This window comes from Raphanus sativus, chromosome 2, assembly GCF_000801105.2.
Source record: "Raphanus sativus cultivar WK10039 chromosome 2, ASM80110v3, whole genome shotgun sequence".
NCBI classification, from domain to species: domain Eukaryota; kingdom Viridiplantae; phylum Streptophyta; class Magnoliopsida; order Brassicales; family Brassicaceae; genus Raphanus; species Raphanus sativus.
The window spans coordinates 22554142-22567104 of NC_079512.1; the positions used below are offsets into that span (position 1 = coordinate 22554142).

Genomic DNA, 12963 nt, shown 5'->3' on the forward strand with positions numbered 1-12963 from the left:
TATTCAAAAAATAGAAATCTATTATATTATCAAAGATTATCTATCTGAATCACTTTATATATAAACAACGTTCAATCAAATTACCTAAAAATATATTTTGTCTAAAATAATCATAGAACAAAATTTAAATTTTATATATATTTCAAAACAAAATAATAAGTTAAAATTGATTTATATCAAAAATTGATTCAATATATTCAAAAATTGATTTTTACTAAAATATTTTTCAATAACCGTTATAAAAAAATATTTCAATATATATAAGGAAAATACAATACAAAAATCAATTTCAAACACTAACTTAAATCATGGTTTATATATTTAAAATTAAGTTTTTAAAATATAATATATGTGGTTATTTATATGATGGTACATATAAAACACTATTAATTATATGACTACTCATATGATGGTACGTATGATAAGATTAGTTATATGATAACACATATATGATATATAATGGTAACGTGAAAAACAAGTAGCAATGTATTTTTGAAAAATACATCCGCGTAATAAGTTTATATTATTAAAAAAATTGGAAGTCCATTATATTAAGAGAAACTATGTATCTCGACCATCTTTAAAATATACGAAATTAACTCAATCTAATTACTTACAAATATCTTTTGTCTAAAATAAGCATAAAACAAAATTTAAACTTTATATACATATTTCAAATCAAAATAATAATTTAAAATTGATTATATCAAAAAATATTCAATATATATATATAAATTCAAAATTTTCTTTTACTAAAATATTTTTCAATAACCATTATAAAAATATTTTCAATAAATATAAGAAAAATACAATACAAAGCAAAATTTCAAACACTAACATAAATTATAGTTTCTGTATTTCATATTAAATTTTGAAAATATAATATATGTGATTATTTATATGATGATACATATAAAACAATTTTAATTATATAATTATTTATAAAATACAATTAATTAATATGATAACATATATATGATATATAATAGTGGCATCGAAATAAATAATAACGTATTTTGAAAAAAATACATTAGCACATATACGTGAATCAAATTCTAGTTTTATTCAAGACTGATACTCTAGTTACAATACATTTTGGCTTCCTTGAGCCATGTTCCTACACTATCATGTTCTTCTTATTGGTTCGAAATTTTCAATTACATGTAAAATAAAAAAGAAGGAAAAATATCAAAATTTTGAAAAATAAAGCTTTAAGCAAAAAAAAGTGAGAAAGATCATTAATATAATCCATGCAATTCGAGGAACAAATATCATATAAAATAAAATATAATAATAATTCATGCAATTCGAAGAACAGAGTATCTAATATTAATATATATAGTGCATAGCTTAAGCTCCACATCTCCAAACCAAATGCATTGGTTTTTTGCTTGGTGAATCATAACTTAAACTTTTAACTAGACTAGATATATGGTGTGGACATGCAAATATAATCATTTTGCAGTTATTTATTAATATATTATACATGTATTACCATATCGAAAATTATAAAAGATACCAAATATATATGCTTAATACTACATTAAATGTTTTGAAATTTGCACATGTTATAATTATTTAATTTTTATACATTATATTCATATTAATAATAATTTTGAAATGACTTATTTCTCTTTTCAATATATAAAATTAAGTTTTTTATTTGATTACTATTTTATCATGACATTTCATGTTTTTTTAATTTTTAACAAGTTTATTAAAAGATATTATTTACAAATAACAACATAATATCTATATTTTTAAAAATCCCAAAAAACTATACGTAAAAGTATAAAAAGAAAAGAGACCGATGTTATTAAATAAAGAGAACAATACAAATATCAAAATGAAAAATTAAGTACATTAAAATTCTTTTACAAAATTAATTAATTAATTATATAAATATTAAGAATTGTGAAAACTAAGAATATGATGGAATATTCTTCTTTACTAATTTGGAATATATATGGGTGTGTGTATATGCTAACTGTATCTGTCTACTTAATCTGAACATGATACATTGCCAAATCCTTATAAAGAAGAGTATATAAATATGCCAAAAATATTGATCTCAGTTCAATTTTATGTTTTTCTTCTTAGATTAGGATTGACCATATAAGGTTGGGTATATTCTTATCTGACGGACAAATCAACGTAGCGTATAAAAATATCATAATGGTTTGACTTAATATAACTTCTAACAAGTATTTTGTTTTGACATGTCATTCATATTTATGTTGGTCAGATTTTCTTAAAAATTATTTATGGATTTTGTCTTTTTGAGGGGAGGGTAAATCTTGGTGCTACTTGCTAAATAATTAATGGTCAAATAAGACTTGGATTTCTCTCTAAATATAGAGGAAAGTGATTATCCTCTCAGAATCCATCACCATTACAAATGCTTTGTTGTGTCTCCATCAAATCACACATCTACCTAGACGTTAATTCTCTCTCGATCTTTTAGTTTTCAATTCATCTTTTACTTCTCCTTTTTTTGTTGTTGTTGAAGATGATTATCCCTGTCGAAAACCCTGTTTTTGGTACACATATCTATCTTCATTCACTTCAAAAATTACGCCTTTTTGTAAAGAAAGTGTCCATTACGTTAACAAAATTGGAGAAAAAAATTTAATAGTTTTTACTTTATGTTTTTTTTTAAACCAGTGCATGAAGATTTTAAGACACAAAAGAAGACCGAAGATTTACAACTGGACAACATAATTCCAACGTCGAAGACATCACCGGACGATGATGTGTTTTTGGCTCCTGAAGTGAACGCATTTGGTCATCAGTTCAGGTTGGTTTAATGTGTAATTAATTTTTTTTCTTCCAAATAATAAAGAAAAATTAATGATTAATGTAAATTGTGTAGAGACTACGCGGATGCGAACAACGAGAGGCAGAAGGGCGTTGAAGAGTTCTACAAAACACAACACACAAACCAAACTTTAGACTTTGTAAGATCTGTTTTATTATTACAATTATAGTTTACGGTTTATTAGCCTTTTTTTTGTGGGGTTAATGTATGTACGCTACGTATAAAAGTGATTTGTGAACTATAAATGATAACTGTATGTTTAATACTCTAAATACGGTTATCATTCTTTTTCAGGTAAAGAAAATGAGACAGGAGTATGGAAAACTGGACAAGATGGTGATGAACATTTGGGAATGTTGTGAACTTCTTAACGAAGTGGTGGACGAGAGTGATCCTGATCTTGATGAACCACAAATTCAGCATTTGCTTCAATCCGCTGAAGCTATCCGTAAAGATTATCCTAACGAAGATTGGCTTCATCTCACTGCTCTTATCCATGGTAATTAATCGTTAAAAATGGCAAAATACAATAAATAATAATTTTCATATATAAGAATCTTTTTTTTTGGGTCAAATCATATATAAGAATCCTTTAAACGCTAACATTGTAATGAATTTCCAGATCTTGGGAAGGTTCTTACTCTTCCACAGTTTGGAGGGCTTGCCCAGTGGGCTGTTGTTGGTAAGTCTAATTATTAGTGGTTTTATAATGAAAAGGAATTTAATTAATTATTATGTTTTCTTGACTGATTATCTTTAAACTTTCAGCTTTTAGTAACATATGAATCCCATATCTAAACTTGTAGGCGACACATTTCCCGTTGGCTGTGCATTTGAAGAATCTAACATACACCACAAGGTACATAAAAACATATTAGTATTTAGAGTTTAAATTATATTTATAAAACAATTGATTTAGAATTTGACATTTCTTATTTTCATTTAATCTTTTATATTTTTCAGTATTTTATGGAAAACCCTGATTTTAACAACCCAAGTTACAACACCAAAACTGGGATTTATTCTGAAGGATGTGGACTCGAAAATGTTTTCATGTCATGGGGGCATGATGATTACATGTATCTGGTAATATTTTAATTTACCACTGTAATTTATCAGATATTATAATTAGTTTCCAAGTTAAACATTTTGTAAAATTGCTAATTATATGTTCATATAGGTGGCAAAGGAGAACGGAAGCACTTTGCCATCCCAGGGATTGTTTATCATCCGATACCATTCCTTTTACCGTAAGCATAATATATTAAGAAGGCAACTAACGAACAAACTCTTAATTAGTAACATAATGGTTTATTAATTAGCGTTTATATATGTAGCATTGCACAAGGCTGGAGGTTACACTCACCTTATGAACGAGGAAGACAAGGATAATCTCAAATGGCTCCATGTTTTCAAGTAACCTATTTTATTAATACAAAATATATCTTCTTTTTTTTTGAACACCATACAAAATATATCTTAATCAAACATATTTTGATTCTAATTATCGGACTGTAATTAAAAAGTTGTGTTGATAATATAGCAAGTACGACTTGTACAGCAAGAGCAAAGTACAGGTAGATGTGGAGAAGGTTAAGCCATACTACATGTCTTTAATCAAGAAGGTGAGGAACTTTACTTTCATCTCGTTTGAAGATGAATAGTTAATATGATAATTTACTTTACAACATTGTGATAGTATATTGCCTTTCTTTATTTTCAATTTCAATAATATATTTTGGTTTGGATTTTCAGTATTTCCCGGAGAATTTGAGGTGGTGAAACTGCAATAAGGCGTCCAAGAAGTCTTACATAGAAGATAAAATGGTGTCTGATTATTAGTAGTCGTTTAAGTAAGCACTGGAAAGCATTACTGCCCAGTTAATAAAGTTCTATTATCACATTGGCGTTAGCTAATGTTGATACAAATAAAAATTATATCATGTCGTTCTTAAACTATGAATAAAAATAATATAATCATTCTGTTTTAAAAATTCTCGAGATAATAGTGTATCGTTTTTTTTTTCGTTTGAATTTCTAGAGTGCTTGCTAATGGAGTTTAAGGGGGTGTTATTGGTTTAAGATTTTAAAATAGTTTTGATTATTTTAGAAAATAATGAGTTTAATAGAATTAAAAGGAATTTCTAGATTCTTAAAAATCTTGTCGAAGAATTTTACAGATTATAACAGAATTCAAAGCTAGATAATTATAAACTTTTGTAGAGTTTATCTCTAAAGTATTGAATAATATATATCTGTTGCATTTGTTATTATCCCTTCACAACGCAAAGCTCTATAAATTATCTCCAAGTCAAAGACGACTTATGATCAATAGCTTTGCTAGAACTTTTGCCTCTGCAGGTATACTCATTTCTTTAACTTTTGTGTTTTGTATTTGCACGTGTAACATGCATGCATTGTTCATCGTTTGATTGAGTTTTTTTATTTTTATTTTGCATTGCGCTTCTTTTCCTATCTGTTTTGATTTTGAATTATGTGATATATTACTATAACTAGCTGATGGGAGATTCACAAAAAAGTAAAGAAAAAGGTACATATAGTCAATGGGGACCAGAGGAAACAAAACTCTTGGTCGATCTCCTTGTCGATGCTATTCATCGGAATTGGCGTGATGCTAGTGGTCTAATAAACAAGTTTACAGTGGAGCAAAAAATCTTACATGTTCTCATTGAAAAACTTGGATGCCAAAAAGAACACAAGCACTATCTAAGTAGAATAAAAGTTTTACGAACCATACACCAAAACTATTTGGATCTTCAACGCTGTAGCTCCGGATTTGGATGGGATCCTGACACAAAAAGGTTTACTGCTCCAGATGAAGTATGGGATGAGTATTTAAAGGTATGTACTTTGATTACATAAATTTAGTAAGGTTTCAAAAGTATTATAACTGAAAACTATTTTTTTTATCCACAGAAACATCCTACACATACCCATCTACGATATGAATCTATTGCAAAATTTGAAGATCTGCAACTCATATTTGGAAATGGTGTAGCTACTGGTCGTTCTGCAGTTGGAATGGGTGATACTACAGATGCTCGAACGTTTAGAGTTGAGGAGAATACTCAAGTGAGAGAAAACATAAATCTTCATCAAAGCAGTGATGAAATTTTTGAATTGTCATCTCAACAGCCATCACCAGAATGTGGTATGCCAACTTTTCCAGATATCAGTTCAAAAAGCCGTGCAGAAAAGCTTCATCCAAGGAAGAGATCTAAAAGGGAAGCTACTAATGATGCAGATAAGCTGAAAAATGATCAGGATGATTCTATGATCAAGGTTAGCAACAAGATCCTTAGTGTCATACAACAAAGAGAAGAAAGACAACAAAGAGAAGCTGAGAAAAGAGAGGAAAAGGTAAAGCGAGAAGAAGAAGAAAAGGAAGCTGAAAGAAAAAGAGACAACATATGGGAAGCCATGAAGGAGATTCCTAATTTAGACAATCATACTCGCTACAAAGCTATCACCTTGATTCATAAGCTTGAGATGAAAAGTGTCTTCAAAGACATGACAGTAGAAGAACGTTCATTAATGACTGAACAGCTACACTCTGTCCGACGAGTTCATCAAAGAACATCGGTCTGTACTTATTACTCAAACTCTGCATATTTTCCAGTGTACTTCCTTCTTCTTGACTCCTACAACTAGTAGACCATCTTCCCCCATCTAATCTACTTTGAGACTCTAAATCAATCTCTCCGAACTCAGTTGAAAGATCATCATCAATCCCTAAAGATGACCCTCCTCTACTATCACCACCATATCTAAGCAAAGGTACAACACTCAGCTTATTATTACATCTCCTAGAAGAATGTATATGCCTATATTGACTCCCACCACATAAGATGCTACTTCCTTTCCTTTTAGGAGTATCAGAAAACGAAGGTGAGCAGCTGCTCCTACAAAACGAAGGTGAAGGACCGAGGACAATCATACCTGATGGAAGTTGTCTTCACATAATAAAAAGAGATGGTCTCCGCATTCAAGTTCCAAGTCACAAAAGCAGCAATTAGAAGAGGTTTTTAAACCCCATATTACCATACGAAAGCGCGTCGGAAGTCTATCCAGATGAGCGAGCCACATAGTATAAGAATACTTACGGATAGAGCCTTTGAACCACACATTAGAGGTCCATGGCTTCTCCTCCTCGCGTTGTCTAACAGACTCCCATGTCTTCTTTGCCGAGAAAGAACTGAGCTCTTGATCATTTATTCTCCAGCAATAAGAATCATCAACACTTGAAAGGCGAGGGTTTGACAGGGTAGTTAGGTGGATTTGGAGCTGTTCACTCTGAGGAGAGCGATCTCCACAGATATTCCATCCCAAGTCATACACGCATCATGATTTGGTAAGTGAACATAGCAGACAGAGAAGAGAGTTGTCGAGAAACGATCTATTAACTTTTGCAAAACCTTCAGAAAAAGAGTTTTTGAGAATACTAGGGCTAGTTGCAATACTTCGAGAGACATATTTTATGAAGGAAGTTTTCATAAATCAATGATCTAATAACTACAAATTTTAAAAGATGACAAAGTCAATAACTTTCGTTATTTTTTGAATAACACAAAATTTTTATTGACATTATAAAACAATGAATCCAATAACTCAAGATTTTTGTAAACTTCTAACTACTAATTATAAATTCATAAACCAATAACATCAGACTTTAACATAGTTTTTAAAAGTCTTAATTGAATAACACTAGAGTCATTATAAAATTCAAATCTATAAAACTCTCTGCAAATTCAGAATCCAATAACACCCCCTAAGAAACACACATCGTTATCAGTAATAATTTATCTTCAAGTGCATGCAAGCTCACCTTGAATTCAGGAATTAAAATAATAATAATAAAAATTATTTTATAAATTCAAAAAATTAAAATTAAAATAAATTGTAAAAATCGATTAAAATTAAGAAAAACTTAGTAAAAATAATTAAAATCAAAATTTTAACAAAATTAAAAATTTATAAATTCACAAAATTAAAATAAATAAATTATAAAAATCAATAAAAATTAAAAAGGGAACTTATAAAAATCTGGAAAACAAATAAAAATTCAAAAAATCAAAACAAAATATGGAAAGTACTTAAACCCAAACCTTTTGGTGTTTAGGTAGGCATATGAGGGTTCGGGTGTACGGGTTCAAATACTTCTGATCCTAGAGATTTGGATTCAACAAGGCACTTGAAAATGTAAAATTTTGTCAACTTCATAGTTTTTACCAATTTTTGCCAACTTCATGGTTTTATTTTTTAGTTTTTTCTTAATTTTAATCGATTTTTACAATTTTTTGACTTTATAATTTTATTTTTTTCTTGATCTTTATTAATTTTCAGTTTTGGATACTTCAGATCCTAGATATTTTGAACCAACAAGCCACTTGAAAAATTTCGATTCGGATTCAACATAGCGGTGATGGTGACAAATTTAATCATATCACTGTAAAAAGATAGTACGAAATATATTAAGATTTTAAAACATTTTGTTGAATATTAAATTTTTGAATTTTTTTGAAATTATAATTTTTATTTTGACTTCTTGTAAACTATTTTCATTTACGTTATTTTAATTTTTTGAATTTTTGGATTTTTATTTTGACAGGTTTGATTAAAATTTTCCTAATTTTTATCGTTCTTTACAATTATTTTTTGAATTTATGAATTTTATTTTGTTTTCTTTATTTTTCCTGAATTTTTTATCAATTTTAGAGTTTATATTGAATTTTTATCTAATTTTATTTGTTTTTATTAGTTAAAATATTTTTCTTAAGTAAACCGCCACGTCACCAATTTTTACCTGCTCATGAACAGTTAGCGGTTACAATTTTGATGTGTGCAATAAATAAGTTAGTTTCGATGTTTAATGTGTTATTTGAACAAGTTTTATTGTTTAGATTGTTAGCAATTGAACTCCAAAATTTAAAGTGTAAAATTTTGTCAACTTCAGTGGTTTTTATGCGATTTTTCCGGAAACAAACTAAGAATACAGGACTTGGTGATGTCAGCATCATGTACGTAGATATAATTATGTTTTGAGACTGTTTTACGATATAAGTTAGGAGTGGACACTTCGGTTATTTTATCATGTTGGTCTATGTTTATTTGGTTTGGTTAATTCGGTTATATATTTTTTCCAACCAAAGTAAAACTATAATTAGTTTGGTTTGGATCAGTTTCAGTTCAGTTTGAATTTAGTTCGGTTTGTATTCGGCTTGGTTTGTTTTTCGATTCAGTTCAATGGGATTCCCCTAGTTTAGTTCTTTTAAGAGAAACCATGTTTTAAAACATAAACGCATGATCATGATATCATCATGTTTGTGACTATAAAAAAATAAATTATTTTGACTAAATCCCATATAAAACCAAAACAAAAAACTTAAAAAAACATTTATAAGAAAACAATAAAATCAAAGTAAACTACAGTAAATATTTTTTTTAAAAAACATCATTAATAATGCCTCTTAAAAATAAACTATGTAAATTAAATATAATATAAACTGAAAGAAAAACCCTAACAAACCACATAAAAATTTATTAGAACACAATCAAACCAAAATTAACTAAAATAAATAAATTAATTAAAAAACATCATTAGTACAGTTTACAGTGACTTTAGTATTAGGATTTTAGTATATTTTATATTGATGATAGTTAGTTTAATTTATATACAAAAGCACATTGGTTATGAGTTTGGTTTAATTCGGTTCGGTTGGTTTGGTTTGGAAAAATCTTAAACCAAACTATTTGATAGTAGACTTTGATTCGGTTTGCATCGGTTTTGATTCGGTTGGTTCGTTTTTTTTTTTTTTGCCTACTCCTAATATATGTGATATTATTGTCTTCGTTTATCAGGAATGTAAACAAAAGAAAACTCTCTAGTCTTTTAAAGCGCACTATCTCAAAAGAGTCAGGGAACAAGGACGAAGGAAGCTAAAGAACCTCTCTTGTATTCTATAGACACACACCATCACCTAAGAGTTCACTCAAACACTAACTGACATATCTCTGAAACTCTAGACATTTTATTTAACTCTGTACATTTGTCTCCACATCTTGTCGAGAATGTAGCCATCTTTAGACAAGTAGCGCTTGCTAGTATGTAGGCAGCCACTTTCCTCTCTTGCTCTGTCCCATCATATTCTCTCCATTCCAAGAACTCAAGATGCTTCGCTAAACATTCCGGAACAACTATTGGCTCGTTCCAGAGTTCCATCGGACGCTTGAAACCAGCACCACATTTCGACTTAAGCTTGATAGATTGAAGCCTTGGAGCGTCATTGAGTATAGAGCCAAGTAGATCCGCCCATCTAGCAGAACATGTGCATAGCTCTAGATGTTCAAGAAAGAAGAAGACAGTGCCACTAGTATATGGAGTCTTTGAAGTTGGAGAACAGAGAGACAGATGTTGGATGAAGGTAAGAGATCCTATAAAATTCTCAGTTTGTTCACAAACCACCTCGATATTTGCTGTGGTCACCTCGGGCATATAACCAAACATCATAAAGTTACTGACTCTATCCTTAACGTTTAATCTCTCCAAAGCAGGAGCATTTATCGCAAACCCAGGAGCATCAGCGCGTTTCACTTTCGCGTTATTAATAGATAAGCTCTTGAGAGTAGGCACGGTGATATTAAATAACCACACGTTGTCATATTTGGTTCGGGTTATGAACAAGTCTTCAAGAGCCTTGCAACTTTCTAAAAGCTTTGCAACAGATTCATCACACGAGAAGTTAACCGACGAGAGGTGAAGACTTTTGAGCGATGACAGACAAGATCTAGGTGGAAAATCAACCTCGAACATCTCGTAGTCACATTTGGTTTGGTTTATAACCAAAGATTCAAGAACCGGACACCTTCGTAAAAGACGTGTAACAGAATTATTACCGGAGAATATAACGGAGCAAAGGTGAAGACTTTTGAGTGATGATAAGCAGAACCAAAGGGGAGAAAACTCACTATTCACATCGACCACATCACATCTGGTTCGGTTTAAAACCAAATATTCAAGAACCGGACAACTTCGTAAAAGACTTGCAACAGATTCGAGGCCCAAGAACTTAACCGAGAAAAGGTGTAGACTTTTGAGCGATGGCAAACGAAAATCATAAGGAACAACCACGATACTTACTTCACGTAGTATCAACGATTTTAGGGTTGTGCATGAACTCAAGCAACTCGGCAGTGTTTCTAGGGTTTCACCAAACAAGTCGAATCTCAGCTTTCTCAAGTTTCGGTTAACCGCGGTTTGAACCAAAAAGTCGATGGCTGAAGCCGAATGGTACCGGTTAAGCTTGAGATGCAACCTCTCTAGAACTGGAGCATCTTCTGACAGCAAAGATCCATAGACAAAACTTATTAAACTCTCTTCATCGTTATCTTCAAGCGTGACGTCCTGCGCAAGATTCCAAGGAACCTCGTACCGTCTTGATATGAGACGTGTTGCAACGCTTTCTTTAAACGTCGGAAGCTTTGAGAGTATCGTTAAGATCAGTTCATCTGGTAACTCGTTGAGCCTCCCTTTCATCACCATATTTTTTCACTGCCCTCGCGAATTTTAAGCAGAGAAGGAAACGAGGGCTTAATATATAAAAAGAAGAAAAGGAAACAAATCAACAAAAATCTAATTTTTTCAGATCTTTGTTTTTCCAATTTCAATATTTCTTTTCCTAATCCCTTAATTAATTGATTGCAAATTTCTTTCCTTTTTTCTATTTAGATACCTTTCCATTTATACTTGGATTAGGGCCATCAAGTTATTAATGCGGTTATTTTCCTATGTGATAAGACTTAGCTAGATTTCAACTAAATACTACGTTTTCAATGATTTAAATGTAACATCCCGGATTATTGATATGTGAAAATGATTAAGAGAATTGATTTGGCTATTTATATCAATAAAGTTGACTTACCTTTTCCGTCATACATCCGTTTAAAACTTCAGAGTTAAGCGTGTTTGGGATAGAGTAGTGAAAAGATGGGTAACCTATCGGGAAGTGATTTTCTATACCGTGCGAGTGAGGCCAAAATACGGAAAAACACAGTAAATAATGATTTCGAGTTTTGGAAAATTAACGCACGGCCGTCGGATAGGTGGGGCCCACGGGCCGAGTGAGCGGACGTGGGTGGCTAATTAGCAATGGGCGGTCGGGGCGTTACAAGTGGTATCAAAGCTGGTTAGACGCCTCGGTTCTGATCCGAGAGGCATCTTGAAACATGTCGTGGAGCGCAACGAGGACGTTGCGTTTTTTGAGAGGAGGTAAATTGTAACATCCCGAGTTGTGATATGTGAAAATGCTTAAGAGAATTGATTTGGATACCTACGTCATCAAAATTGACTTACCTTTTCCGTCATACATCCGTTTAGAACTCCAGAGTTAAGCGTGCTTGGGTTGACCTATCGGAAAGTGATTTGCGATACCGTACGAGTGAGACCAAAACACGGGGAAAGATCATGTGATAATTGCATGGTCAGTAAACAATAGTTTCGAGTTTTGGAAAATTAATGCACGGCCGTTAGCCGTGGGCGGTCGGGACATTACATTAAAATTCAAATTCGATACTGTTTTTTTTAAATTGTAATTCGATATTGTTTTACTCACTCTTTTTTTTTCTCTTGGTAACAACCTTTTGGATCTTTTGATGAAACATTCGATTCATCCATTCATAAAAAGTTTTGAGGACATGCAAGTATATCAGTATACTTGTTGGCACTTTAGAACCACCTGTTAACTACCTTAGATAAGGTCATCTTCTCTTCTTGTTCTGCATCTGGTATATGATATCTTTTATACTATAAAACAGAAGTCAATTAGCAATTGTGTGATTGACACGTGTTTTCTTTTCAAAAATTAAACAGTTCTTTTTTAAAAAATTGCTTTCACAAACGTATTTTAAAACAACCGAATAAAACTGTTTTATTTCCACTATCTCCACTACTGTTTCTATCTTCCACCATCTTCGTATTTTTTTTCAGTTTTCCACGATAAAACTATATATAACCCCACACGTTTTTACTATTCGCAATGCTCAGAATGTCTATAAAACTTTTGGGGATTGTCTGATAGATCATTTCTTCTATTCTATAAATATTTCGGTTCATCGAACATTTAGATGCA

General features: G+C 31.0%; 3 protein-coding genes across 3 annotated transcripts; 2 read left to right on the forward strand and 1 right to left on the reverse strand.

The window, feature by feature from the left end:
* The first annotated feature begins 2387 nt into the window (after window positions 1–2387).
* LOC108842773 (inositol oxygenase 5) lies at window positions 2388–4812 on the forward strand. Its single transcript, XM_018615796.2, has 11 exons — window positions 2388–2540; window positions 2665–2797; window positions 2873–2957; window positions 3113–3317; window positions 3441–3500; window positions 3625–3677; window positions 3782–3904; window positions 3999–4068; window positions 4156–4234; window positions 4362–4443; window positions 4574–4812. Exons 1-11 carry the CDS (start codon window positions 2510–2512, stop codon window positions 4598–4600), a joined length of 948 nt encoding a protein of 315 aa, XP_018471298.2. The 5' UTR covers window positions 2388–2509; the 3' UTR covers window positions 4601–4812.
* An 83-nt stretch (window positions 4813–4895) lies between these two features.
* Window positions 4896–7601, forward strand: LOC130498906 (uncharacterized protein At2g29880-like). Its single transcript, XM_056992731.1, has 2 exons — window positions 4896–5680; window positions 5756–7601. Exons 1-2 carry the CDS (start codon window positions 5339–5341, stop codon window positions 6488–6490), a joined length of 1077 nt encoding a protein of 358 aa, XP_056848711.1. The 5' UTR covers window positions 4896–5338; the 3' UTR covers window positions 6491–7601.
* A 2223-nt stretch (window positions 7602–9824) lies between these two features.
* LOC108832411 (putative FBD-associated F-box protein At5g56560) lies at window positions 9825–11451 on the reverse strand. The gene has a single exon (XM_018605900.2). It carries the CDS (start codon window positions 11376–11378, stop codon window positions 9825–9827), a length of 1554 nt encoding a protein of 517 aa, XP_018461402.1. The 5' UTR covers window positions 11379–11451.
* Window positions 11452–12963: the final 1512 nt, after the last annotated feature.

What these genes read in the sequence shown, in the direction of transcription:
- LOC108842773 (XM_018615796.2), top strand. Translation starts at nt 2,510, where the DNA reads ATGATTATCCCTGTCGAAAACCCTGTTTTTG. An exon ending in TGTCGAAAACCCTGTTTTTG is followed by an intron (nt 2,541 to 2,664) that starts GTACACATATCT and finishes TTTTTAAACCAG; the next exon opens with TGCATGAAGATTTTAAGACA. An exon ending in ATGATGATTACATGTATCTG is followed by an intron (nt 3,905 to 3,998) that starts GTAATATTTTAA and finishes ATGTTCATATAG; the next exon opens with GTGGCAAAGGAGAACGGAAG.
- LOC130498906 (XM_056992731.1), top strand. Translation starts at nt 5,339, where the DNA reads ATGGGAGATTCACAAAAAAGTAAAGAAAAAGGTACATATAGTCAATGG. An exon ending in TATGGGATGAGTATTTAAAG is followed by an intron (nt 5,681 to 5,755) that starts GTATGTACTTTG and finishes TTTTATCCACAG; the next exon opens with AAACATCCTACACATACCCA.
- LOC108832411 (XM_018605900.2), bottom strand. Translation starts at nt 11,378, where the DNA reads ATGGTGATGAAAGGGAGGCTCAACGAGTTACCAGATGAACTGATCTTA.